General features: G+C 39.9%; 1 protein-coding gene across 4 annotated transcripts in view; it reads right to left on the reverse strand.

Annotated features, from left to right (window-relative positions):
* The window catches only part of fal (falten), a 641611-nt gene that overhangs the window by 390331 nt on the left and 226126 nt on the right, over positions 1-25154 (reverse strand). For all 4 annotated transcript variants that reach the window (XM_067141683.2, XM_067141684.2, XM_068226329.1 and 1 more), the window contains one exon: positions 23191-23449. In XM_067141683.2, the coding sequence (XP_066997784.2) occupies positions 23191-23360 (170 nt within the window). In that variant the 5' untranslated portion in view covers positions 23361-23449. The remainder of the gene's footprint in view (positions 1-23190; positions 23450-25154) is intronic.

Genomic DNA, 25154 nt, shown 5'->3' on the forward strand with positions numbered 1-25154 from the left:
GAAAGAGAAGTTAAGGGAAAGAAACCAGTTGGAAGACCGAGAAGAAGATGGATGGATCAGATATGGAAGGACATTAGAGAAGCTGGATGGATGTGGCAGAAGTAATGGAACAGGAAAAGTGGAAGGACAGAAAGGAGTGGAGGAGGCTTGTTAACCACACCCGGGCAACTGGAGTGGGACATTGATGATGATGATGATGATGATGATGATGATGATGATGATGATGATGATGATGATGATGATGATGATGATGATGATGATGATGTTGACATGTGTACATAAACAGTGCAAGATTAATGCCACATTAAATTAGCTTCTTGCGATGAGCTGAAGAAAGGTGGACTTAAGTTGAATAACATTAGTTGATCTTCGCTAACATTGTTGAAAATATGGGCCTCCTCGCCCGTCCCATGCCGTCCAATTCACATCAAGTGTTTAAGCTAGAAACTGAGTTGGGAGAAGATCAATTTGGCTTCAAAAGATTTTTTTTTTTTTTTGCTAGTTGCTTTACGTTGCACCGACACAGATAGGTCTTATGGCAACAATGGGACAGGAAAGGCCTAGGAATGGAAAGGAAGTGGCCATGGCCTTGATTAAGATACAGCCCCAGCATTTGCCTGGTGTGAAAATGGGAAATCATGGAAAACCATCTTCAGGGCTGCCGACAGTGGGGTTCAAATCCACTATCTCCCAGATGCAAGCTCACAGCTGCATGCTCCTAACCATACAGCCAACTCGCCCGGTCAAAAAAAATGTAAGAACATGTGAAGCAATCCTGACTTTACGTCTGATCTTAGAGGATTGAATTAAGAAGGACAAGCCCATGTACATAGCATTCATTGATCTAGAAAAAGCATTTGATTAATTGGACCAAGCTATTTGAGATTCTGAAGGTGACAGGGATCAGGTACTGAGAATGAAGAATTATCTGCAATCTATATAAAGATCAGTCTGCAGTGATAAGAATCGAGGGCTATGAAAAAGAAGAATCTAAAAAGGAGCGAGGCAAGGCTGCAGTTTGCCCTCCCTCCTTTTCAATGTCCATATAGAACAGGCAGCAAAAGAAAATCAAAGAGAAATTTGGAAAGGTAATCATAATCCAAGGAGAGGAAATCAAAACCCTGAGATTTGATGATGATATTGTTATTTTGTCTGAGACTGCAGAAGATCTGGAGAAATTGCTAAATGGTATGGAGACAGAGTCTTGGGTAAGGAGTACAAGATGAAAATAAATAAGACCAAAAGAAGTAATGGAGTGCAGTCGTAAGAAGTCACGTGATGCAGAAAATATTAGATTAGGAAATTAAGTCTCAAAGGAAGTAGATGAATACTGTTACTTGGGTAGTAAAGTAACTAATGATGGCAGAAATAAGGAGGACATAAAATGCAGGCTAGCACATGCATGGAAGGCCTTTCTTAAGAAAAGAAATTTGCTCACTTCAAACATTGATATTGGAAATACAAAGATGTTTTTGAAGACTTTCATCTGGAGCATGTCATAGTATGGAAGTGAAACATGGATGAAGAATCTTGTGGAGTAGTGCTGGCCTTGAAACATCCCCTGCTTGCTGTGGTCACATGTTAGGCCCTCAGCCAATAAGAAGAAAAAAATGAAATCTCCACGTGCGGATCGATAGAAATTAACCAGCTGAGCTGTTCGCCCAAGGTTACACATCTCTGTCCTTCACAGTCCCGCTGATGTACAGTCCCGCTGACCTAATAAAGCTACTCTCTTGTCTGTTCTCGGCTTTAGATCATACAATGATAAAATATATGGGTAACACACACAAACACACACATACAGTGCTGAAGAACAAACCTAAAGAGTTTCTTACTGGTAAAAGAAACTTGTTAAATCGTATGAAACTGGACTCTACTGGGGAATTACAGAAGGTGGATGAAAAGGTTACTGAAGTACCATTTGAAATTTCTCTCTTAATAGCAAAAGACAAGAAACACAAGAAACCCCATACTATTGGTGAGGTGCTAATCAAACCCTCCCATTCTAAAGCAACAAGAATTATCCTTGGAGAGTAAAGTGGATAAATTCTCTTTTTCAGATAACTATGTGAAACATAGGATTAATGGAATAGCCCTAAATGTGAAAGAACAGCTGGATAAAAACTGAAAATATGTCCATTATTTTTGCCTTGCAGTCTGACAATTCTACACATGTTGCTCAGCAGTGTCAGCTGATAGTATATTGCTGATTTATAGACAAGAAAAAGGTAAGGGAAGAGATCTTGTTCTCTAAAAATCTGGATACTACATACAAAGTTTCTGAGGATGCTTGCCTCACTCACTCACTCAATCACTACTGATCTGCATTTAGGGCAGTCGCCCAGGTGGCAGATTCCCTATCGATGTAGATGCTGATTCCAATAGGGAACCTAAAATATTTGTCCCGAATGAGTAAATTTATAATACCAATATAATGGTCCGTTATTGGACATTATAAATTTTCCAGCTAACTCATTCTTGGTTGCCTGCGTTTCGCCCTCGTGTGCTAAGTTAGGCTCGTCAGTTGGGACTTAGCACACCACCCAAGACGCAAGGCTAGTGCATACCGTGAAGGCCACTGCATAGGCTACTTGAAGCCACCAGCAGTGCCAATGCACTATGAGAGCTATGTCTCATTTTCCAAAATTGATGCCTGCCTGGCCATCAAATGATGTAGATGTTGATTCCCATAGGGAACCTAAAATATTTGTCCTGAATGAGTAAATTTATAATACCAATATAATGGTCCATTATTGGACATTATAAATTTTCCAGCTAACTCATTCTTGGTTGCCTGCGTTTTGCCCTCGTGTGCTATCTGTTGTTTTCCTAGCCTTTTCTTAAATAATTGCAAAGAAACTGGAAATTTATTGAACATCTCCCTTGGTAAGTTATTCCAATCCCTAACTGCCCTTCCTATAAACAAATATTTGCCCCAATTTGTCCTCTTGAATTCCAACTTTATCTTCATATTGTGATCTTTCCTACTTTTAAAGACACCACTCAAACTTATTCATCTACTGATGTCCTCCCACGCCATCTCTCCACTGTATAATACAGTAGAAGTCCGCTATAGCGAGTACGGCATATAACGAGAACTCCGCTATAGCGACGACTTTTTTCTGTCCCTTCAAAATTCCTATATTAAACTGTGTACCGTCCTTCGGTTACAGCGAGAACCCTATCACTGGCGCATCCGTTATTACGAGCGATTAAGCGTGCGCGCGTCTTCAGTTATCGATAATTATGCACCACAGCGATGATATTGCATGCGATCGATTACCTTCGGCATCGTTTCCTCGCTATGTGCACTAGCGATTTCCCTCGTCGACATTCGTATGCGATGTCGGAGTCGATTAGTAATACCTCGACAGCTGTTCCGTAAAGAAAATTCGAAATGAAAGAGAACTTATTTTCGTAATAAATGCGTAAATAACATGTCCAATAAATGTTGTTAACTCCTTAAAAATTAAGGCTGACTAAACGACCGCTTAATTTTGAGGCTAAATACTGCACTTAAGTAAGAATGGGATACACCTCGAGATATGGCAGAGTGCTGAATTGATTTCAGAGGTTAGTTTATATTTTGTCGCGTCTGGTTAAATTACGGGAAGGCTATTATGAAAATTTATAGCGAGAAAGTTATAATTTCTCTACTGGCGCTTGAAGTGTGTTTTCATCATACGTATAGTACGATTAAGTTAGGATACGTGACGCTGTTTGAATAAGAAAACTGAAAAGTTAGCAACAAAATGCGATCGATCATCTTCGGTACGGTATAGTTTTTTCACTTTGTGCATTTGGGAGCTCTCTCGACATTCAAAGGCGATGTTGGAGTTGATTAGTAATACCCATCGACTGCTGTTCTCTAAAGAAAACTCGAAATGAAAAAGGATAACAAGTTTTCGTAATAAATGCGTAAATAACGTGGCCGATAGCAGTTGTTAACTCGTTAAAAATAAAGACTGAAGTAAACGATATCTTAATTTTAATGTTATATACGGAAATTAAGTAAGAACGTGATACACCTCAAGATATGGCAGAGTACATCACTGATTTCAGAGGATATTTCTTATCTTCTCCCGTTTAGTTACGGCTATTTACATGTAAATTTTTCGCGAGGAGGTTATTTCTCTACATGCATTTCAAATATGTTTTTATGATAGGCTACATATACGGTTATGTTAAGTGACGCTGTTTGAAGAAGAAAGCTGAGGTGTTTGCCACATAAATCTCTGGAGTGATACCGTATTTTTCCGAATCCAAGACTTTTTTCTCAGAATCTCATGCGAAAACTCAAGGTTTGTTGCATTCGCGGCCTTACAGTAAATTAATGGAAACCACTAGCAACTACCGCGGTAACCACGCTGCTTCTTGTCACACGCGCATAACTCGTTGACAATAAACGACCGCCTCCTTTACTACACATCGCTAGCCGCGACAACCGGTTGTACAGTGCCTGTGTGTTTCTCAAATTTGCAGAATGGCATCAAAACATGCGACCCTTCGAATTCTTAGAAAAGCCATGGCTACTCGGTGGCAGAGTCATAACGCGTCTATTGTACTTGACGCTTAGTAAAATTAAGGTTTACACACAGCAGGAATATTTTCGTGATGGATAGTCGTATTGTAAAGATACGTGGAAAAGGTATTGCCGGCAAATTTTCAACGGGTTCTAGTCGATATGATGATGCCAATTTTAAGTTAACGTTTATTAAATACTCGGAAATGTAGAATAATTGTGCAGCCGCAAGAAAATACGGCATAGGCCTAACTAAAGCCAATGTTGTTGTTTGAGTCATCAGTCCATAGACTGGTTTGATGCAGCCCTCCATGCCACCCTATCCTGTGCTAACCTTTTCATTTCTACGTAACTATTGCATCCTACATCTGCTCTAATCTGCTTGTCATATTCATACCTTGGTCTACCCCTACCGTTCTTACCACCTACACTTCCTTCAAAAACCAACTGAACAAGTCCTGGGTATCTTAAGATGTGTCCTATCATTCTATCTCTTCTTCTCGTCAAATTTAGCCAAATCGATCTCCTCTCGCCAATTCGATTCAGTATCTCTTCATTCGTGATTCGATCTATCCATCTCACCTTCAGCATTCTTCTGTAACACCACATTTCAAAAGCTTCTATTCTCTTTCTTTCTGAGCTAGTTATCGTCCATGTTTCACTTCCATACAATGCCACGCTCCACACAAAAGTCTTCAAAATCATCTTTCTAATTCCGATATCAATGTTTGAAGTGAGCAAATTTCTTTTCTTAAGAAAGCTCTTCCTTGCTTGTGCTAGTCTACAGTTTATGTCCTTCTTACTTCTGCCATTGTTAGTTATTTTACTACCTAAGTAACAATATTCATCTACTTCCTTTAAGACTTCATTTCCTAATCTAATATTTCCTGCATCACCTGCCTTCGTTCGACTGCACTCCATTACTTTTGTTTTGGACTTATTTATTTTCATCTTGTACTCCTTACCCAAGACTTCATCCATACCATTCAGCAACTTCTCGAGATCTTCTGCAGTCTCAGATAAAATAACAATATCATCGGCAAATCTCAAGGTTTTGATTTCCTCTCCTTGGACTATGATTCCCTTTCCAAATTTCTCTTTGATTTCCTTTACTGCCTGTTCTATGTAAACATTGAAAAGGAGAGGGGACAAACTGCAGCCTTGCCTCACTCCTTTCTGGATTGCTGCTTCTTTTTCAAAGCCCTCGATTCTTATCACTGCAGACTGATTTTTGTACAGATTGTAGATAATTCTTCGTTCTCGGTATCTGATCCCTACCGTCTTCAGAATCATAAATAGCTTGGTCCAATCAACATTATCGAATGCCTTTTCTAGATCTACGAATGCCATGTACGTGGGCTTGTCCTTCTTGATTCGATCTTCTAAGATCAGACGTAAAGTCAGGATTGCTTCACGTGTTCCTACATTTCTTCTGAAGCCAAATTGATCTTCTCCCAACTCAGCTTCAACTTGTTTATCCATTCTTCTGTAAATAATACGTGTTAAAATTTTGCAGGCATGAGATACTAAACTAATGGTGCGGTAGTTTTCACACCTGTCAGCACCGGCTTTCTTGGGAATAGCTATAACAACATTCTTCCGAAAATCGGATGGGACTTCTCCTGTCACATACATCTTACACACTAAATGAAATAACCTTGCCATACTGGTTTCTCCTAAGGCAGTCAGTAATTCAGAGGGAATGTCATCAATTCCAGGTGCCTTGTTCCTATTGAGGTCACTCACAGCTCTGTCAAACTCTGACCTCATAATTGGGTCTCCCATTTCATCAGCATTAACAGCCTCTTCATGTTCCAGAACCAAATTATCTACATCTTTACCTTGATACAACTGTTGGATATGCTCCTGCCAACTTTCTGCTTTGTCTTCTTTCCCAAGAAGTGGCTTTCCATTTGAGCTCTTAATATTCATCCAACTAGATTTCCTTTCTCCAAAGGTTTCCTTGATTTTCCTGTATGCAGCATCTACCTTTCCCAGAACCATACAGCCTTCAACATCCTTGCACTTCTCATTCAGCCATTCTTCCTTAGCTACCTTGCACTTTCTATTGTCAAATATTAGCGTGAAGACAAAGAGCTAAAAAAATGCGTACTGCACAAAAATGCATTCAGTGGTCCGCAACAAGGACGCTTTAAAGAAGTCGAAGGTGAAATTGTGAGGAATGTGCACGAAAAACGCAAGGGCGGAATGGCCATACCGTGGCGCAATAAACTCGTTCGTTGACTTTCAACGTTCGCGATTAGGCCTATACATCGCTAGCCGCTGAATTTGGCCGAACCCGACAAGCGAGACGTGCGTGTAGCGGTAGCCGGTTATATCTGACGCTGCGTAAAAGTAACAGTTTTATAGATAGCAAGAATAATTTCCTGATGGATCGTTGCATTGTAGAGACGCATGGAATAGGTATTGCCGGAAAATTTTCAAGGAGTTCTCTTCGGTATTATGATGCCAATGTTATGTTAATGGCCCTTAAACCCGCGGAAATAAAGAATAATTGTACAGCCGCAAAAAAAAAAATAATAAAAAAAATAAAAAAAAAAAATATAAAAAAACCGGCGTGACGAAAGTCAATGTTCGGCATTTAAAAATAGTCTAAAATGCGTAGGCCTACTGTACAACAAGGCATTCATATGATTTTACACACTTCTTTTTGAGCCTGATTTAAATTTTTTGAAAAGAAACGTGGGGTTCATCTTGGATTCGGAGAAATACGCTACTATATTTTTTCAGAAATAAATTAAACATACACTTTCACCTAGTATCGGGTTACGAAAAATAACAAACACGTAAGCCGTAGTGTGGATAATCTGCGGAAACACAAGTTTTGAACAAACTGATTGCCGTTTCATACCGATTTTAATGTGCATGAAGGTTTTTCCGACTTTTATAAAAAAATCGGATATAACGACAATCCGCTATAGCGAGCGAGTTTTTCGCTGTTGTGAATTCTCGCTATAACGGACTTCTACTGTAATTTGATGACTACCAATATATAATATTGATAAATAAAATCATGAATAAAATATTATAAAATATATCATAAATAAAAATATATAAAAATACACATAAATAACCAAAATGCCCGTAGTATGGGCGCCAGAGTTCACCAGAATTGATCCCTCGAATTTTGATAGAGCATGATAATTCTTTATATCCAGGGCGTGTACATAATGCTGCGTACTGGTACATCTGCTGCAGGCCTTACCTAACCTCCTGAAAACGACTAAATCGGTAGGGACTGCGCCTAGGTTCATCAATAACTCCACTGATTCTAAAATAGCTAACTATATTCTTAACAAAATCCGTGCATGAGCACCTCATCAACACACAAAATTATACATATAATACCCACACAAAAGATTGCTGGAAGACTCCATATTTACGACGACAACAATAATGAAAACGGTGGGAAAACGAAAGCGAGAACTAAGCTACCATTTGTAGATAGTCCGATGAACAATGTACATATATGTAGATAAGAACCCTTCACTGTCTCTATATCAATACGACTTGCCGATTCTCATAATCAGCACGTATAATATTACACAGATACTGTACCTTGTAATACTGTGTTCACAGACTTAAACACTTGTAAAAATATATACATTTGAGCAACACACGCTTGTCGATCCTGAACATAAATTACGGAAAGTCTGAGATAGCTTTCACCAACATATAATGCCAGGCCGCCACAAGTGCTACAATACTTAATGCGTAAGCGCTCCACAATTTGTCGATCAGCCACTTTCCATGAACATAACAAGACTACGTTCTACGAACGTTTGAAGTCCAGTCCAGTAAGTGCAGCAGTCTCATTCCTGTACCGTCTGTCCGCACTACTTCCTTCTCGTACAGTGTCGGTACTCCTTCTTGTCCGTACCGAGTGTCTGTTGTAGTTCTCTTCCGCTGTGACATCGCCGTATATAAAGACCTCAGGTCTCACATGATTCGCCGAGATTGATCCTTGCCAGCCAATCATGAGTGATCCTCTTGTCAAGACCATGCCCTGAACTTCTTCTTGCTCCTAAGACATAAACAAACTCTCGGGTGTTTTACATGAGTGAGTCACAGAACTTTCTTAGTACAACAACAAGATCAACTCATCAGACTGGGATGCCCGCATGAGTCATCCAAATTACCAGAGTCCAATATAGCAATGTTTTCCCACTCGTGCAAAACAAATTACTCATACTACATATATGGTTACCTTCCAGTTTACAAAGATTAATGACAAAATATACAAATGAAATACTGATAATAATAATAATAATAATAATAATAATAATAATAATAATAATAATAATAATAATAATAATAAATCGAATACTGACAATAATATCTCTAACTTCTACATACAGTGCGAGGGTGTGATATATGTACTATCACGACTGAGAGCTCAGACCATACCACTTAGTCGAGCAGTTCGTCTCCTTTCTCCCAAGTCTTCCCAGCCCAAACTTTGCAACATTTTTGTATTGCTACTCTTTTGGCGGAAATCGCCCAGAACAAATCGAGCTGCTTTTCTTTGGATTTCTTCCAGTTCCTGAATCAAGTAATCCTGGTGAGGGTCCCATACACTGGAACCATACTCTAGTTGGGGTCTCACCACAGACAAATATGCTCTCTCCTTTACATCCTTACTACAACCCCTAAATACCCTCATAACCATGTGCAGAGATCTGTACCCTTTATTTACAATCATATTTATGTGATTACCCCAATGAAGATCTTTCCTTATATTAACACCTAGGTATTTACAATGATCCCCAAAGGGAACTATCACCCCATCAACGCAGTAATTAAAACCGAGAGGACTTTTCCTATTTGTGAAACTCACAACCTGACTTTTAACCCCGTTTATCATCATACCATTGCCTAGTGACAACCTCACAACATTATCGAGGTCATTTTGCAGTTGCTCACAATCTTGTAACTTATTTATTACTCTGTACAGAATAACATAATCTGCAAAAAGCCTTATCTCTGATTCCACTTTTTTACACATATCATTGATATATACATATAAGAAAACATAACGTTCCAATAATACTGCCTTGAGGATTTCCCCCCTTAATTATTACAGGGACAGATAAAGCTTCACCTACTCTAATTCTCTCAGTTCTATTTTCTAGAAACAGAGCCACCCATTCAGTCAATCTTTTGTCAAGTCCAATTGCAGTCATTTTTGCTAGTAGTCTCCCATGATCTACCTTATCAAATGCCTTAGACAAGTCATCGCGATACAGTCCAATTGACCTCCTGAATCCAGGATATTTGCTATATCTTGCTGGAATCCTATAAGTTGGTCTTCAGTGGAATAACCTTTCCTAAACACAAACTGCGTTCTATCAAACCAGTTATTAATTTTGCAAACATGTCTTATATAATCAGAAAGAATGCTTTCCCAAAGCTTACATGCAATGCATGTCAAACTGACTGGCTTGTAATTTTCAGCTTTATGTCTATCACCCTTTCCTTTATATACTGGGGCTACTATAGCAACTCTCCATTCATTTGGTAAAGTCCCTTCATGCAAACAATAATCAAAAAAGTACTTCAGACATGGTACTATATCTCAACCCATTGTCTTTAGTACTGTAACCATTCATGACATCGTCATATGTATATAGAGACATCCTGTATAGAGAATATGCCGTTTTCTGCGCAGTTCTACGTTAAATAGCCGCCAAACGAGGATATTCTTGACGGTTCCAGGACTCGGGTTGCTCGCCGCAGAGTCGCGCGCCCCTCCTCTCGTTGCGCTTCATTGGGAAATGAGGGAGTACAAGCGCTTGTAAGTGGAGTTCGCTCCCTCTCTGAGCGAGAGAGATGGAACAAGAAAGATGTCACATGACTGAGAAGTGAGGTCACGAAACAGCCTCAAAGAAGTTGTCTCAACATACGAGACGATATCACCCCATGTATTCCCCTCAATATCTAGTGGCAAAAATGTGTAGCTGTCAACTGTTTCGAGGGTATTAACATTAATTTTTTTTTTTTTGCTAGGGGCTTTACGTCGCACCGACACAGATAGGTCTTATGGCGACGATGGGACAGGAAAGGCCTAGGAGTTGGAAGGAAGCGGCCGTGGCCTTAATTAAGGTACAGCCCCAGCATTTGCCTGGTGTGAAAATGGGAAACCACGGAAAACCATTTTCAGGGCTGCCGATAGTGGGATTCGAACCGACTATCTCCCGGATGCAAGCTCACAACCGCGCGCCTCTACGCGCACGGCCAACTCTCCCGGTATTATTAACATTAATAACTCGGAAATACTTGATAGATAATTTTGAGTTACGACTTCGATGAATGAGGAGATTTTATGCAGATTTATCATGCTGAGAACCATTCTACATAATAAGAATAATACGAAGTACGCAGATAGTTGATGGCATAAAGAGAGTAAAGCCAGATGCCCGACTCTGACAGGACCAGGAAAACTGAAAAATCCCCAGAGTCAGGCTCCACCTACTGAGAATTGATACTGATGCTTTGATGATTGCAGATGAACCTGCGAAGGACTCAGAACGAAAATTGATCGGTGGAAAGAGGGATGTACAGGCTTTGATTTGATATTAAATTCAACATTTAAATATACCGTCCAACAGACCGATGTTTGACAAGGGGGCATGGACTGACTCCTCCTCCAAAAAATATGGCTTCCCACTATAAAGGCGAGTGGCAAGAAGGGAATATACACAGTATATCCAGCGCATTCGGTCTAATCAGCAGACCTATTCTTTAGTAAGCAGTCAGTTTTAATATTCAGTGTTTCACATTGTGAAGGTTCCTTATTGAACAGTGTTATGTAGTGGTAAATGACAACACACAGAGAGTGACAGTGCGCTGCGTGCTAAATATTTGTTACTTCTTTAATGCAGTTTGCTATTATCTGGATGTGATAAAATTTTACTTTGATTATGGGTCAGAGCAGTGCGGGATTGTAAAAAGAGGTGGTCGGTTGAAGTGAATTATTATGTGTACAGTTAAGAAACTGATCTGAGTCAATATAGTGGACTGTGCCGCATTATACGAGATATATAAACGATTGTATAAATGAGGTTAAATGAAGGAAGTGATCCAATAAAGAGATAGTTCGATAACAGTGTTACAGTAAGGCTTGAACCAACGATAACAGTGAGCGGCTTATCAGCTATCATTTTAGTAGATCGGGCGGCAATCTCCGTATTCTCTCAAACACAGTGAGTTGTGTATCATATCAATAGTTAGTGAAATGGAGTGGGTCGACTAATGGCCAGTAAAAAAAATATGTATATATATTAATAACTAACATTTATATCCTGTGATTGTGACCAGCTAGTGTGTGCTCCAAGATTAAATTACTTGTGGAGAACTTGAGTATGCAAATGAAGGTATTGATATCGAGCTGCAGGACAAACACCGATATGGGGCTAGGGTGCTTGAATTTATGAGTATCCTTAGTCATAACAAAGTTATAATGCATGACACAATTAGTGCATTTATGACAAATTAGTTCTTCCTCATTTGCATATTTGACCTCTGAGAGCCTCGAGTTTGAAGAGGGCCGGTGAGCGGTCCGCTGTACAGTCACTCCAACACAGCAGGGATACTCTGGAGCTTCCGACACCAGACGAGGATTCAACCAACATGCAGGTGAACCGACATAGGATGACTCTGGATGCCATCGCAAGTGTAGACGTCCTGATGGCAGCTTAAAACCCTGGCTGTACTCCCTGAGGAAAGCTGATTGCAGACATCTGAGTGTTGAGTAAATTTTAACTTATTATCGTGATAGTTAAAGTCACATTTAGATAAGTAAATAAGTTGCATGTAAATACTTTGAATATTATTTGACTACGACAAGGTTTCAGAGGGATTGTAGTTTTCGTAAGATTTTTTCTATGAGATTTTCTTTGTGGTTTTGAACCACTTATTTCATTCATTATGGGGAAATATTGCATGGTAGTTATAAGACCCTAGTACAACTTACAGGTGACGTGACGTAAATGAAAGGAGATAGATTTCGTAGTATGATTCATTCGTTTTGAAGTTGCAATTAAATGTTATGATTCATCGTAAGAGTTTTCAATTTTTTTATTATTTTTTTATTGCACATCACTTACGGGTAGAAATTCCTCCTGTATAGATTTAAGTCTGCAAACATCAAGAGACCAAAGAATCAACTGTGGGGGTGTAATTGAATTATGTAGATCGCAATTAACTGTGAAATTTTTTTTAAATCCTGAAGGTTAGTCTTCTCTTTAAAATATGCATGTTCTCGGGATATGAGGACTGAGAAGATGGTATTTGATTTGTAGGCTCGTAAATTTGAAACTACAGTGGTGCTTAAATATGTGAATTCCCCTGTTGAATATATATTTAGGGCGATGTAGAATGCCGCCTCGTGAACAAGATGATTGAGGCCATATGTATGATGTTCGCTGATAGCGTTAATGAATCGTAGAAAGATAGTGTTTTTGCGATGATATGAATATTTAAGAATAGCAGGTCAAGTCCGGAGCTCTGCCCTATAAGGGAGAGGAACGGGCTATCCCGGCCGACTCGCTTGACAGTTTTATGAGGGAATAGCGAGGGGAGACCTTAAACGAACTTTGTTTTCCACTTTGTAAGGAGATACATTCAGTTCGTTCTTTTCTTTCCGTAGTATAACGAAGACATGCATAAATCAAGAAATTGACATCGTCGTATATATCTCAGATTTGACAAATGAATGAAATCCTCCCATCTTTTTGTTATTTTTTTAAATTAAAATAAAAACCGTTATAGGTTTTCCAGGTTGTTATACCTCCACATGCCGACATTCCTGGGTTTGAGTCCCAGATTGTGGCGAGGACTGTTGCGCACACATGGCAAATGAGATGGGTCTTGCCAGATATTGTTCTTTCCAGGGAAATGAAGTGCAGAATGTTATATTATTTCTTCAAGTGAATGTCTATTATACGCCATGTAATGTAATATACTGGTTGTTGAGTTGCTATATGTTTTTTTTTTTGAGCACCGTTGAAATGGAGTGTCGCATGTTATATTAATGCATAGGCAATCCCACTGAAACAGGCGTTATGAGGGAGTTAATACTCCGCACGGTAAATTAGGTGAGGTCATTAATGTAGACAATGTGACATAACTATCATGTGTTTAAAATGCGCTCAGCGAATTTGCAGTAACCCTCAATTAACACGTGATATACAAATTGACTGAAATAATTCATGTCGTGAAATATATATATAAAATGTTTTAACATTACGATAAGATCTTCCGTGTGCTAAATAGTTCTGAAAAGGGATGCCCTTTCAATGTATTTTCAATGATTTGAAGGTTATGAAGTGATAAATGCTAATCTGAGAGAGACAGAAAAGGACAGTCAAAGCTCAAACCTAATTTATGAATTAATGTTATTGAATATGTAAATATCCCAGCATATCTGTGTGTAGCGTGTTTCCTTAGCTAATTAAAGGTGTTTGTGCAAATATAGATGATTCTCCTTCTCATTAGTAGTGTATTCGTATTCCTCTGATATCCGAAACTCTTTCCCTCTACTTAGAATTAAATAGGTTTTTTTTTTTTTTTTTTTTTTTTTTGCTAGGGGCTTTACGTCGCACCGACACAGATAGGTCTTATGGCGACGATGGGATAGGAAAGGCCTAGGAGTTGGAAGGAAGCGGCCGTAGCCTTAATTAAGGTACAGCCCCAGCATTTGCCTGGTGTGAAAATGGGAAACCACGGAAAACCATTTTCAGGGCTGCCAATAGTGGGATTCGAACCTACTATCTCCCGGATGTAAGCTCACAGCCACGCGCCTCTACGCGCATGGCCAACTCGCCCGGTATTAAATAGTTTAAGCCCCTTTCTGGACATACCACGTACCCAAGCTCTTGAGCCAGCTGAGGAAAGACTCAAGTAGGGGTGATGGTCTTCGATTCCAGGGACTGTTCAAGAGTCTCGACAAATAAATCCTTTCAGCTACTTTATAAGCCAATTAAAACTGCTATGCACTGGAACCCTGGACAGGTGCAGTACAGCCCCCAAAACCTTATCGATTCCAGCTGCTTTTCTAGTTTTTAACTTTTGTATCTTATGTCATTGCTGTCATAGGTATTTTTTTTCTTTTTGCTTTACGTCACACCGACACAGATATGTCTTATCATGACGATGGGATAGGAAATGCCTAGGAAGTGGAAGGAAGCGGCCGTGGCCTTAATTAAGGTACAGCCCCTGCATTTGCCTGGTGTGAAATTGGGAAACCACGGAAAACCATCTTCAGGACTGCCGACAGTGGGGCTCGAACCCACTATCTCCCGATTACTGGATACTGGCCGCACTTAAGCGACTGCAGCTATCGAGCTCGGTAGGTAAATTTTAATACTTCTTTAGTATTAGTCACCTCCTCTATCTGGACATTATACTTGTAACCAACAATCTTTACATACTGCCGACTGAATACTTCTGCCCTTTGAAGATCCTCACATACACACTCCCATGTTCATTAATGATTCCAGGAATGTCCTTCTTGGAACCTGTTTCTGACTTATAGTACCTATACATACTTCTCCATTTTTCACTAAAATTTGTATGGCCGCCAATTATGCTTGCCATCATATTATCCTTAGCTGACTTCTTTGCAAGATTCAATTTCGTGGTAAGTTCCTTCATTTTCTCCTTACTTCCACAGCCATTTCTAGCTCTATATCTTTCCAGCCTGCAACTCCCCCTTAGTCTCTTTACTTCTCTGTTATAATAACCCTTTCAGACCATGTACGCACAATTGTGCGGGTTCGTACTTTATTTATGTCTGAGCTTATTTGATGTTTTCTTGGTGCTAGACCAGACTGCAGTGCTTGTGCGGGACACGTAGCATGTACTTCAGCTGCTTTTATTTAGTACTTGACCACCAGGGGCCAAGAAGAAGAGTTTAAAAATACAGTTCATTAGCAATATGGCGGGAAGCAGTAATGCCTAAAGTAAGTATTTATTTGTTGTATTTATATTAATCTAAAAGCTTTACTGAATATCAGAATATAATCAATGAAGTGTGTAGATTGTGTAGCAAACGTAAATTGTGAACTTACAACATTATACGTAATACCATGAGGTTTTGAATGTTGATACGCACATATGTGCGGGCTAGGTTTCCTTACAGGCAATGCATGTAGGAGTGTTGGGTGCTGTCACAAAAAGGACTGTGAAAGAAAAACTCATACTCTACATGCGAAATATAATGTATAAGACTTTAATTGTTTAAAATCGTTCCACACTCTAAAATAGAACATTTGATCATGTACATGTGCATATTCACATGTACTGAGTTGAATTTTTTAAATTTTTTATTTTTTGCAAGTAGTGAATGAAGTCCTGACATGCACAATTGTGTGGGTTCTGTTTTTCATTTTCATTTTCAGTTCTTATTTTGTAAAATAAACTGTAAAAACATGTATTTGAGAGCATTTTAAGTTTTTGACATTTTGACACCTTCAGATTTCTTTCAGGTCTGACGACAAGCTGCTGCTGCCAAAAGGGCAGTAATAGCAAAACTCCTCCTCAATGTAGAAAATGTAACATTTACTTGTGTTTGAATGAAGATTTAATTGTTTTAAATTATTCCCCACTGTAAAATAGAACATTTGATCATGTACATATGTATATTCACATGCATTGAGGTAATTTTTCTTTTTTGTAAGTAGTGAAGTAAGTCCTGACACGCACAAATGTGTGGGTGCTTTTTTTTCAGATGTTAATTTTTATTTTGTAGAATAAACTAAAAATATATGTATAATAGAGCATTTTAGTCAGTTTTTGATGTACAAACAAAAATTCACACCGCCAGTTTTCTTTCAGGTCTGAAAGGGATAAGGTGGGTGCAGAAAGTGATGGAACCAACTAGAGGGAAGAATATTCTGGATGTGGTGCTGGTAAAATCAGATGAGCTCTATAGAGCTTTAAAGGTACAAACCTATTTTCACATTCCTCAACAACTGCTTTAAACCCATCCCAGAGTCTGTTTACATTTTTATTTACTGTTTTCCACCAATCATAGTTACTTATTAAAAACTCCCTCGTGCCATTTTTATTAGCCATATGGTACTGCCTAATAGTCCTAATTTTAATATCTTCGTTTCTTTCACATTTATTTTTAATTACCACAAAAACAGCTTCATGATCACTAATACCATCTATTACTTCGGTCTCTCTATAGAGCTCATCTGATTTTACCAGCACCACATCCAGAATATTCTTCCCTCTAGTTGGTTCCATCACTTTCTGCATCAGGTGCCCTTCCCATATTAACTTATTTGCCATTTGTTGGTCATGCTTCCTGTCGTTCGCATTTCCTTCCCAACTGGCATTTGGCAAATTGAGATCACCCGCTACAATCACGTTCCTTTCATTATCGTTTCCCACATAGCATCTTATCAAATAATTCTGAATCAGCATCTGCACTACCCTTTCCTGGTCTGTACACTCCAAAGACATCAAGTTGCCTATTATCTTTAGAGATAAACCTTACCCCTAGAATTTCATGTTTGTCACCTTTAACCTTTTTGTAGCTTACAAATTCTTCTTTCACCAGAATGAATACTCTCCCTCCTACCATTCCTTTCCTATCTCTAAGATACACCCTCCAGTTTTTTATTACATGTTATGAGTCTTTATTTGAAACTTTTACACCCTCCAGTTCCGTGAGAAAATTTCTGCATCCATTATATCATTTCTCAGCCATGATTCAACTCTTATTACAATATCTGGTAAGTATATATCTATTAGAGTACTTAATTCTATTCCTTTCTTTACAATACTTCTACAGTTGAGCACTAACATTTTTATGTCATCCCTACTTGATTTTCCAGTTCCCTAAAGGTGCTATTTCCTGCCTCATCAATCCAGCTCTATCACCATTTACGAAACCATATGAAACTGACAACATGATGCTGGTACTAATGAACAAGCTCTCGATACTGTGCGCATACTTCCAACCAAACCCGACAGAAGTGGAAATTATGGACAAACTGGGCACTGCAATGACGAAAGCACCCACCACGAACTCAATACTTATAGCTGGTGACTTGAACTGCCGCACTGACGTCCTGTGCAGAAAAACAAATGCACTTCTTGAATACCTACAGGAAGAGAGTCTAACCCCAACGAATAGACGTGATGAGAAGACATACATAGCCTTCAACAGCACCAGCACCATTGACCTCCTCTTCATAAGCATTGACATAAGAGCATCGCATCAGGAGGTGCTATCCAACATTGTAGCAAGAAAACACCTTCCATTAGAAACTGCCCTCTTGATTAACACTGATGCAAACAGTCAAAACAGCTCCAGAACACCTACTTCTAGGAAATTAGGCATGGAAAAATTACGCATCATAGGCAAGGAAGGAATAATGAACATTATCAAATCTGGAAACACAGACACTGCACTAAAACTGATTGAGAACTACATCAAGGATGCTCCTCCAAAAATTCCTCAAAATACAAGAAAAGCAAAACCATGGTTTACCACCGAGTGCTATAATAAGGGGAAGGAGACGCTAGCAGCATTACACAAGATAAAAAGGGCACGAACACAGACAGCACTGCAGGAGTATGCTGAGAAAAGAAGATACTGTAAGGAGGTAATAAAAAGAGCAAAGGAAAACTATCAACAACTGAAAGAAGCTTGATTAGTCCAGGAGGCTAAGCCCTGAATCCCAGGCGACCCATCCCAAAGGGCATCCTGATGAAAACTTGGAGTCAGCACCTGAACGCAACCCTGCAAGCACGAGACACCAGACCTACTCAGGATAATGACCCTTCCCAAATGGCAGTACCGATCATGGCAGAAGAAGTCCTAACCGAGATCAACAGCTGCAAAGAAAAGAAAGCATGTGGACTGGACAATATTCACTATGAGCACCTGAAAGAAGCAGCCCCACTGTTGAAAGAACTATGGGCAGAACTCATGAATGAATGCCTACTTCAAAGCTGCATACCGTCAAACGGGAGGAAATCAATTTTGAAGATCTTATATAAAGGAAAGCGTAATGCAGGAGACCCGAATTCCTACCGAGGCATTGCTTTATAAAACACCACCTTCAAGATCTTCACGAAGATATTCACTAGGAGACTCTCCGGACTAGTTGACAGTAAGATCCCTGAAGAGCAGTTCGGCTTCCAGAAAGGAAGAAACACTCTACAAGCCATTAATTGCCTATTAACCGAAGTAGAAGACGCGCTGAGACAGGCGAGGAGAAAGCTATACACTGTGTTCGTCCACTACACAAAGCCGTTTGACCTAGTGAACAGAAGTACTTTAATCAGGAAGCTTGAAAACATGATCGGAAAGGAGCACTACCTTAGCAGGATAATAAAGACCATCCTCCACAAGAATAGCCTTCAGATAGATGACAGTATAGTCCAATTGGAACCAATAGAGCAAACAAATGGTGTACTTCAGGGAGACCCCTTGAGCCCGCTACTGTTCAGCATCACTACAGCCAATGCCATAGAAGCAATTCACCTCGAGAGGGCGACATATGCGGACAATATGGTTATGTATCACCATCAAAGGAAACCCTACGATCGTCCATTGATAAACTTGCCACATGGGCTCAGCAAAACAAAATGACGATAAACTGCACCAAGAGAGTAATGCTGGCATTCCGTAAAGGTGGGAAGCTATCCACAAATAATCACATACTATTGGAAGGTAAACCGCTGCCTATTGTAAATCATTTTACTTACCTAGGAGTAATACTACAAACGCAAGGGAACATTCTTCACACGATATGTCAGGGAAAGAACAACATCTGCCATAAAAGTCATGCAGGACATAATGCAATAGGCAAACCTATCCATACGAACTGCAATGAAACTATTCAGAACAAAAATAACTCCAATAGTGACATAGGGCTTCCAGATAACTTGGGATCATCTGACACAAAACCACCTTAGAGAAATAGAAAAAGTTAAGTCTACTTTCCTAAAGAAAATCTTGCGCATACTTAAGTACACACCATCTCGTCTAACGTACATGCTAGCAAGGGAGACATTCTTCATAGAAGACCTGCGATTCCAGAACTCGCTACCATCAACAGTGCAGTACGAGAGGCTGATCCAAGAACCAAACACCAAGCGAAGTGAAATATGGCCCGACTTATAATCCACAGAAGTTTTTACATCAACAGACTGAATGAATGCCAACTTTGGCCTACGACATGCGATCACCTGCTTTGCAGTCCACGGTTTCCACTTCAAGATCTGCACAAGAAAAGGATATCACGAACCAGACTACCAGTGTACTTGCATTCTGTGTGGCAGTGCTTGTGATAGATACCACGCTATCTCTTGCGCCCAGAGGAAAGTATCGCTGACACGCTTCTGCTCCGATTAAGTGTAAAGTAAAGGACTCGCCAGACTATACAGTATATAGATGTATATATAGACACTGTGGTGGATAAGATATGTCAGTTATTCCAATACGTGTACTATTTATTCTCTTTATTAGTTTTAGATCTCTTGTATGGCTATTAGCTGCTGTAAATAAATTATCACTTCCTCTTTAAACAATACTCCCCACCACCACCACCACCACCACCACCACCACCACCACCACCACCACCTGCAAAGGTTCAGACATATATTCAGCTATTGAAAGTGATTTGTCTAGGGACAGAGCCTTGGTGATTTATATGAGTGCAGCACAGTCCTTGCTGGAATCCCAGCCTGGCTTCAAAAAACTTGCTAAAGAAAATATCCTGTTCTTATTGTCTCTCACAGCATTTTCCTCAGACAAGCCCTAGCTTCTAAAACTCTACCAAAGAAGCTCAGTCATGTATTGAATGTAGCTATCAACATAATTATTTTATTAAGTGAATCACTCTGAACACATGTTTATTTGAAGTCATGTGCCTTGATCTCCATGCAGAATACCGAAGTTTATATTTTCATACGCAAGTTCAGTGGCTCTCAAAGGGCAATATTCTAAATGTGCTATATGAACTGAAGTAAGAGGCAGAGATTTTTTTTATGAGTGAAGGGAAAGATGAGTTTTGCAATTTGTTTACTGATGATAGTTTTGTATTGTGCCTAGTATATCTTGCAGACTTCTCCTAAGCCTTGAATAACCTCTGTGTCAAATTTCAAGGAAGAAATTTGAACACAATGACTGGTTACGACACAGTAAAGGCCTTCTTGGGAAAGACGCAACTATGGAAGTGCCAAATGGATTCTCCCGTGACTAACTTTTCATCATTTTCTTGATTCAATACACTTCTAGACAAGAAACAATATGATCTGAAGGAGTGGAGCGAAATTATCCATACACATCTGGATCTCCTTCTAGACGAGTTCAGGTATTATTTTCCTGACTTGATCACAGGAGAATGGCGGTGAAAATTACCAGATAGGCAAAAAGGTGTGTGCCGCTGGGATGAAAAGTGAAATTCAAATGACAGGTATCAGCAACCCTGTGTGGATGACGTCAGATGTTGACATTTCTGTCACCGATCAGTCAGTGCAGAGTTGTGAGGCATGTTGGACATGTAGAAAGCAGTTCTGCAGGAACTATAATCCTGAAGTAAACATAACAGTGTCACAGGATGTTTCACGGTCGTGTTTACTTTACGAGTTCAAATTGGGCAGCATTTCTGCAGACCGGGCGAGTTGGCCGTGCGCGTAGAGGCGCGCGGCTGTGAGCTTGCATCCGGGAGATAGTAGGTTCGAATCCCACTATCGGCAGCCCTGAAGATGGTTTTCCGTGGTTTCCCATTTTCACACCAGGCAAATGCTGGGGCTGTACCTTAATTAAGGCCACGGCCGCTTCCTTCCAACTCCTAGGCCTTTCCTATCCCATCGTCGCCATAAGACCTATCTGTGTCGGTGCGACGTAAAGCCCTTAGCATTTCTGCAGAAGATACCCAAAAGGTATACTCCACATTTGGAGAGGTATCAGTGAGAGCGCGCACAGCACCTAAATGGTACAGTTGATCTGCATCAGGAGATGAGAGCATCCAGGACAAGCCTTGAGCTGGACGTCCATCCACTACAGACAAAGCCCTGCTGAAGGGGAACATCAAGCGTGATCCACATTAAACGTGCAAGTAACTTACACAAAGGTTTAGAGTGTTGGAGAAAACCATTCAATTGCATCTCCACAATCTTGGGAAGATTGTGAATCTCTGTTAGTGGGATCCGTACGTTTTGACAGAGGAAACCAAACTCCAGCAGCTCACCATTTACTCTTCATTGCCATCATGCCACACAGAAACCCCATTCCTGGATGGTATATTGACATTAGACGTGAAAAGGGCATTATATAGTAACTACAAAAGAAAGCATCATTGGTTGTCCCCTGGTTCTGTTGCATTTGCCCCAAAACAAAACATTCATCAACAGAAGGTGCTCCCCTCCCCAGGTCGCCACCATACTTTGCACACAATGGCCATCTGGGGTAGTGTAGAAGCGCAATTCATCGCTGAACACAATGCGATGCCATTCATCAGCAGTACACGCTTCCTGATCATGGCAGCACTCCTAATGCAGCCATTTGTGTTGCTATGTTAACAGCAGCCTACGTATGAGATGGTAATTCCCTAATCTGGCTACTGCTAGTCTCCGACCAATGGTGCGGGATGACACAGAACGTTGCAGGGAGTCCATTACTTTTTCTCAGATGGCAGGTGCAAATGTGAAGGGTTTACGATGTGCATGGTGCACAATACAGTGATCCTCCCTTTTGGTAGTCAGATGTGGTAAACCGGAACATTCACAATGAGTATGCCTGTTCTCACGTTTCCATGCAATCCAGCATCGGGCCACTGTCACAGCCCCACGCATGTGGATATTACACGATTTGACCAGTCAGCCAAATGAAGACCACAATGAGGCCTCTTTCAAACTCTGAGGTGCTGGTAATGCAGTCTCACACAACTGTGCAGCATCTCCATGTCCTTCACAGTGATCATTCAACATCTGATACTGTTCAAGCCCCTTATTTTTTTTTTGAAAGTTGATTTACGTCGCACCGACACAGATAAGTCTTATGGCGATGATGGGAGAGGAAAGGGCTAGGAATGGAAAGGAAATGGCCGTAGCCTCAATTAAGGTACAACCCCAGCATTTGCCTGGTGTGAAAATGGGAAACCACGGAAAACCATCTTCAGGGCTACCAACAGTGGGGTTCGAACCCACTAACTCCTGAATACTGGACACTGGCCGCACTTAAGCGACTGCAGCTATCGAGCTCGATCATGCCCCTTATATACCTTACCAGCCTGGTAACAACACTTAACACAAACAACACTAATGTACTCTGGTGGTCGTTCCAAATGTCACAGAGAATTGCATCTCTAATGATTTACATACATGCTGATGGTGTGTACTTGTACGAAGTTACATTGACATCTGACCCTTTCTTCTGGGTGCTTCAATTCTTTTGTCAGGCAGTGTATTATTATTGTACCCTTCAAGACAACCTACACTGCGTGAATTTGTAAGTGAGGTGCATTCTGAGACAATAGATCTCAATTCAAAAATGTTTCCTTTGACACATTTATGACAAGTGCTAAATGGGACTGGGTAAATCACTGATTTTAATTTTAGAGATGAGATAAAGAAAGTTCCCAAGGCCAAATTATAATGGAGAGAAAAATGCTGAAACTTACCCAAGGCAGTGTTCAAACCGGTTGTGACATGCACTAGGATAAACGTAGTAACCTACTCCAAGTTGCTTAATGTTACGTAAACGCTGGAAACATGAAGTATCGATGATCGTTGCACATACTGCAGGCACTCGAATTTGACCATACAAACAATCGTTGAAAATTTTGTCCATCCTTTGGTTCTCCTCGACAGTTTGAATTATAAATCAGTACAGTAAGCCAACTCAACAGGAAGATCCAGAAGGATTCATGCTTCACAACCCTGTAACATTTAAAACAGAACATTTAATTAAAGGAGGAAAATATCTACCTTACTATCATGCATCATGAATTACAACTTAATATACACAACAGAACTTGCAGGGAACGAAGGTGCAGAACTCAAGGAGTTAAAAAAAAAACACATACAATTGAGTTTTATAAGAGACTTGAAGATTCCACACTGACATTTCTGGAGTCATATTTGCCCTCATAATTCAATGGATCTAGATAGGCAACAGGATTGGACTCCCATCCAGAACCTGGTCAACTATGGAAATATTCGTTTAATCACTGCTGCCAACATCATGCACCACTGATGTATCAAAATCAACCGAGATCTACAGGGTCTTTCACTCAAAGTGGTGCAGCAGGTGGATGGGCAAACTGGTCAGATGAGCACATGGCAACTCGCTGACCTTGGGCGGGAGAGCGCCCCTATGAATCGCATGCAAATAACGAGCACACATAATAACACATAATTAAAGTAAAATAATTTCTCACCTTGTTACAGAATACAGTATGTTAAAAATATCTTCCACCTGCATCTACATATTTCTAGCTTCATCTAAGGAAATTTTCATTCATACGCACGAGTTCATCTACCGAGATAGCCTCGATTTCTCTAGTGATATTTTGAGTTCATCCACAGTATGAAAATGGGAGTGTTGACTGTAGTAACTGCAGAGAGTATAATAGTGCCTATAGTTTTTAGAACCACAATCAGTGGGCAGAGATATAGAAATGACATTTTCGTACCATATTTTTAACAATTGACAGACAATGAATGCCAGTCTGGATATTTCCAGCAAGACTCGGCAACCGCGCATATGGCTAACGAGTAATTCAGTTTAATTCAGGAAATTTTTGACAAGACAGTAATTAATAAACCACTGTGGCCCGCAAGAACCTCAGATCTTATGGTTTGCGATTTTTATTTATGGGAAAAATTGAAAAATAAGGTTTATACAACAAACCCTCACACTATAGATGAACTCAAACAAAATATCACGAGAGAAACTGAGGCTATCTCAGTAGATGAACTAATGCGTATGAATGAAAATTTACTTACATGAAACCAGAAATATGTAGATGCAGGTGGACATTTTCTACATCTTCTGTGACAAGGTGAGAAATTATTTTACTTTGATTATAAGTTATTATGTGTGCTTGTTATTTACATGCAATTCATACGGGCACTCTCCCGGCCCCAAGCTCAGTGAGTTGCCATGTGCTTGTCTAATCAGCTCGCCCATCTACCCGCTGCGCTATGCCGGCCGGCCCCACTTTGTGTGAAACACCCTGTATGGAATAACTTTCCAAGGGAAATGTTCAATAATTTTCCAATTTCTTTGCTATCATTTAAGAAAAGGCTAGGAAAACAACAGATAGGGAATCTGCCAGCTGGGTGACTGCCCTAAATGCAGATCAGTAGAGATTGATTTGATTGATTTGATTTGAAAGCCTCTTGAAGGCTCACATTACAACCCCTCTCATAAGTAGACATGGGATTTTGTATGCAAATGCATATTTGCTGATATGCAGACCTCCAAATCTGAGAAGTAAGTGCGTTTGAAGGTGACACTGGATGAATTATTAAGTTTAATAGTGCATATATATGCATATTTGCACATATTTGAGATTAGTGCATACATTTAACATTTTGAATTTACTGTGCATGTTTTTTACTTTTATTATGCAGATTTTAA

Source organism: Anabrus simplex, chromosome 2 (assembly GCF_040414725.1).
Source record: "Anabrus simplex isolate iqAnaSimp1 chromosome 2, ASM4041472v1, whole genome shotgun sequence".
Classification (NCBI taxonomy): domain Eukaryota; kingdom Metazoa; phylum Arthropoda; class Insecta; order Orthoptera; family Tettigoniidae; genus Anabrus; species Anabrus simplex.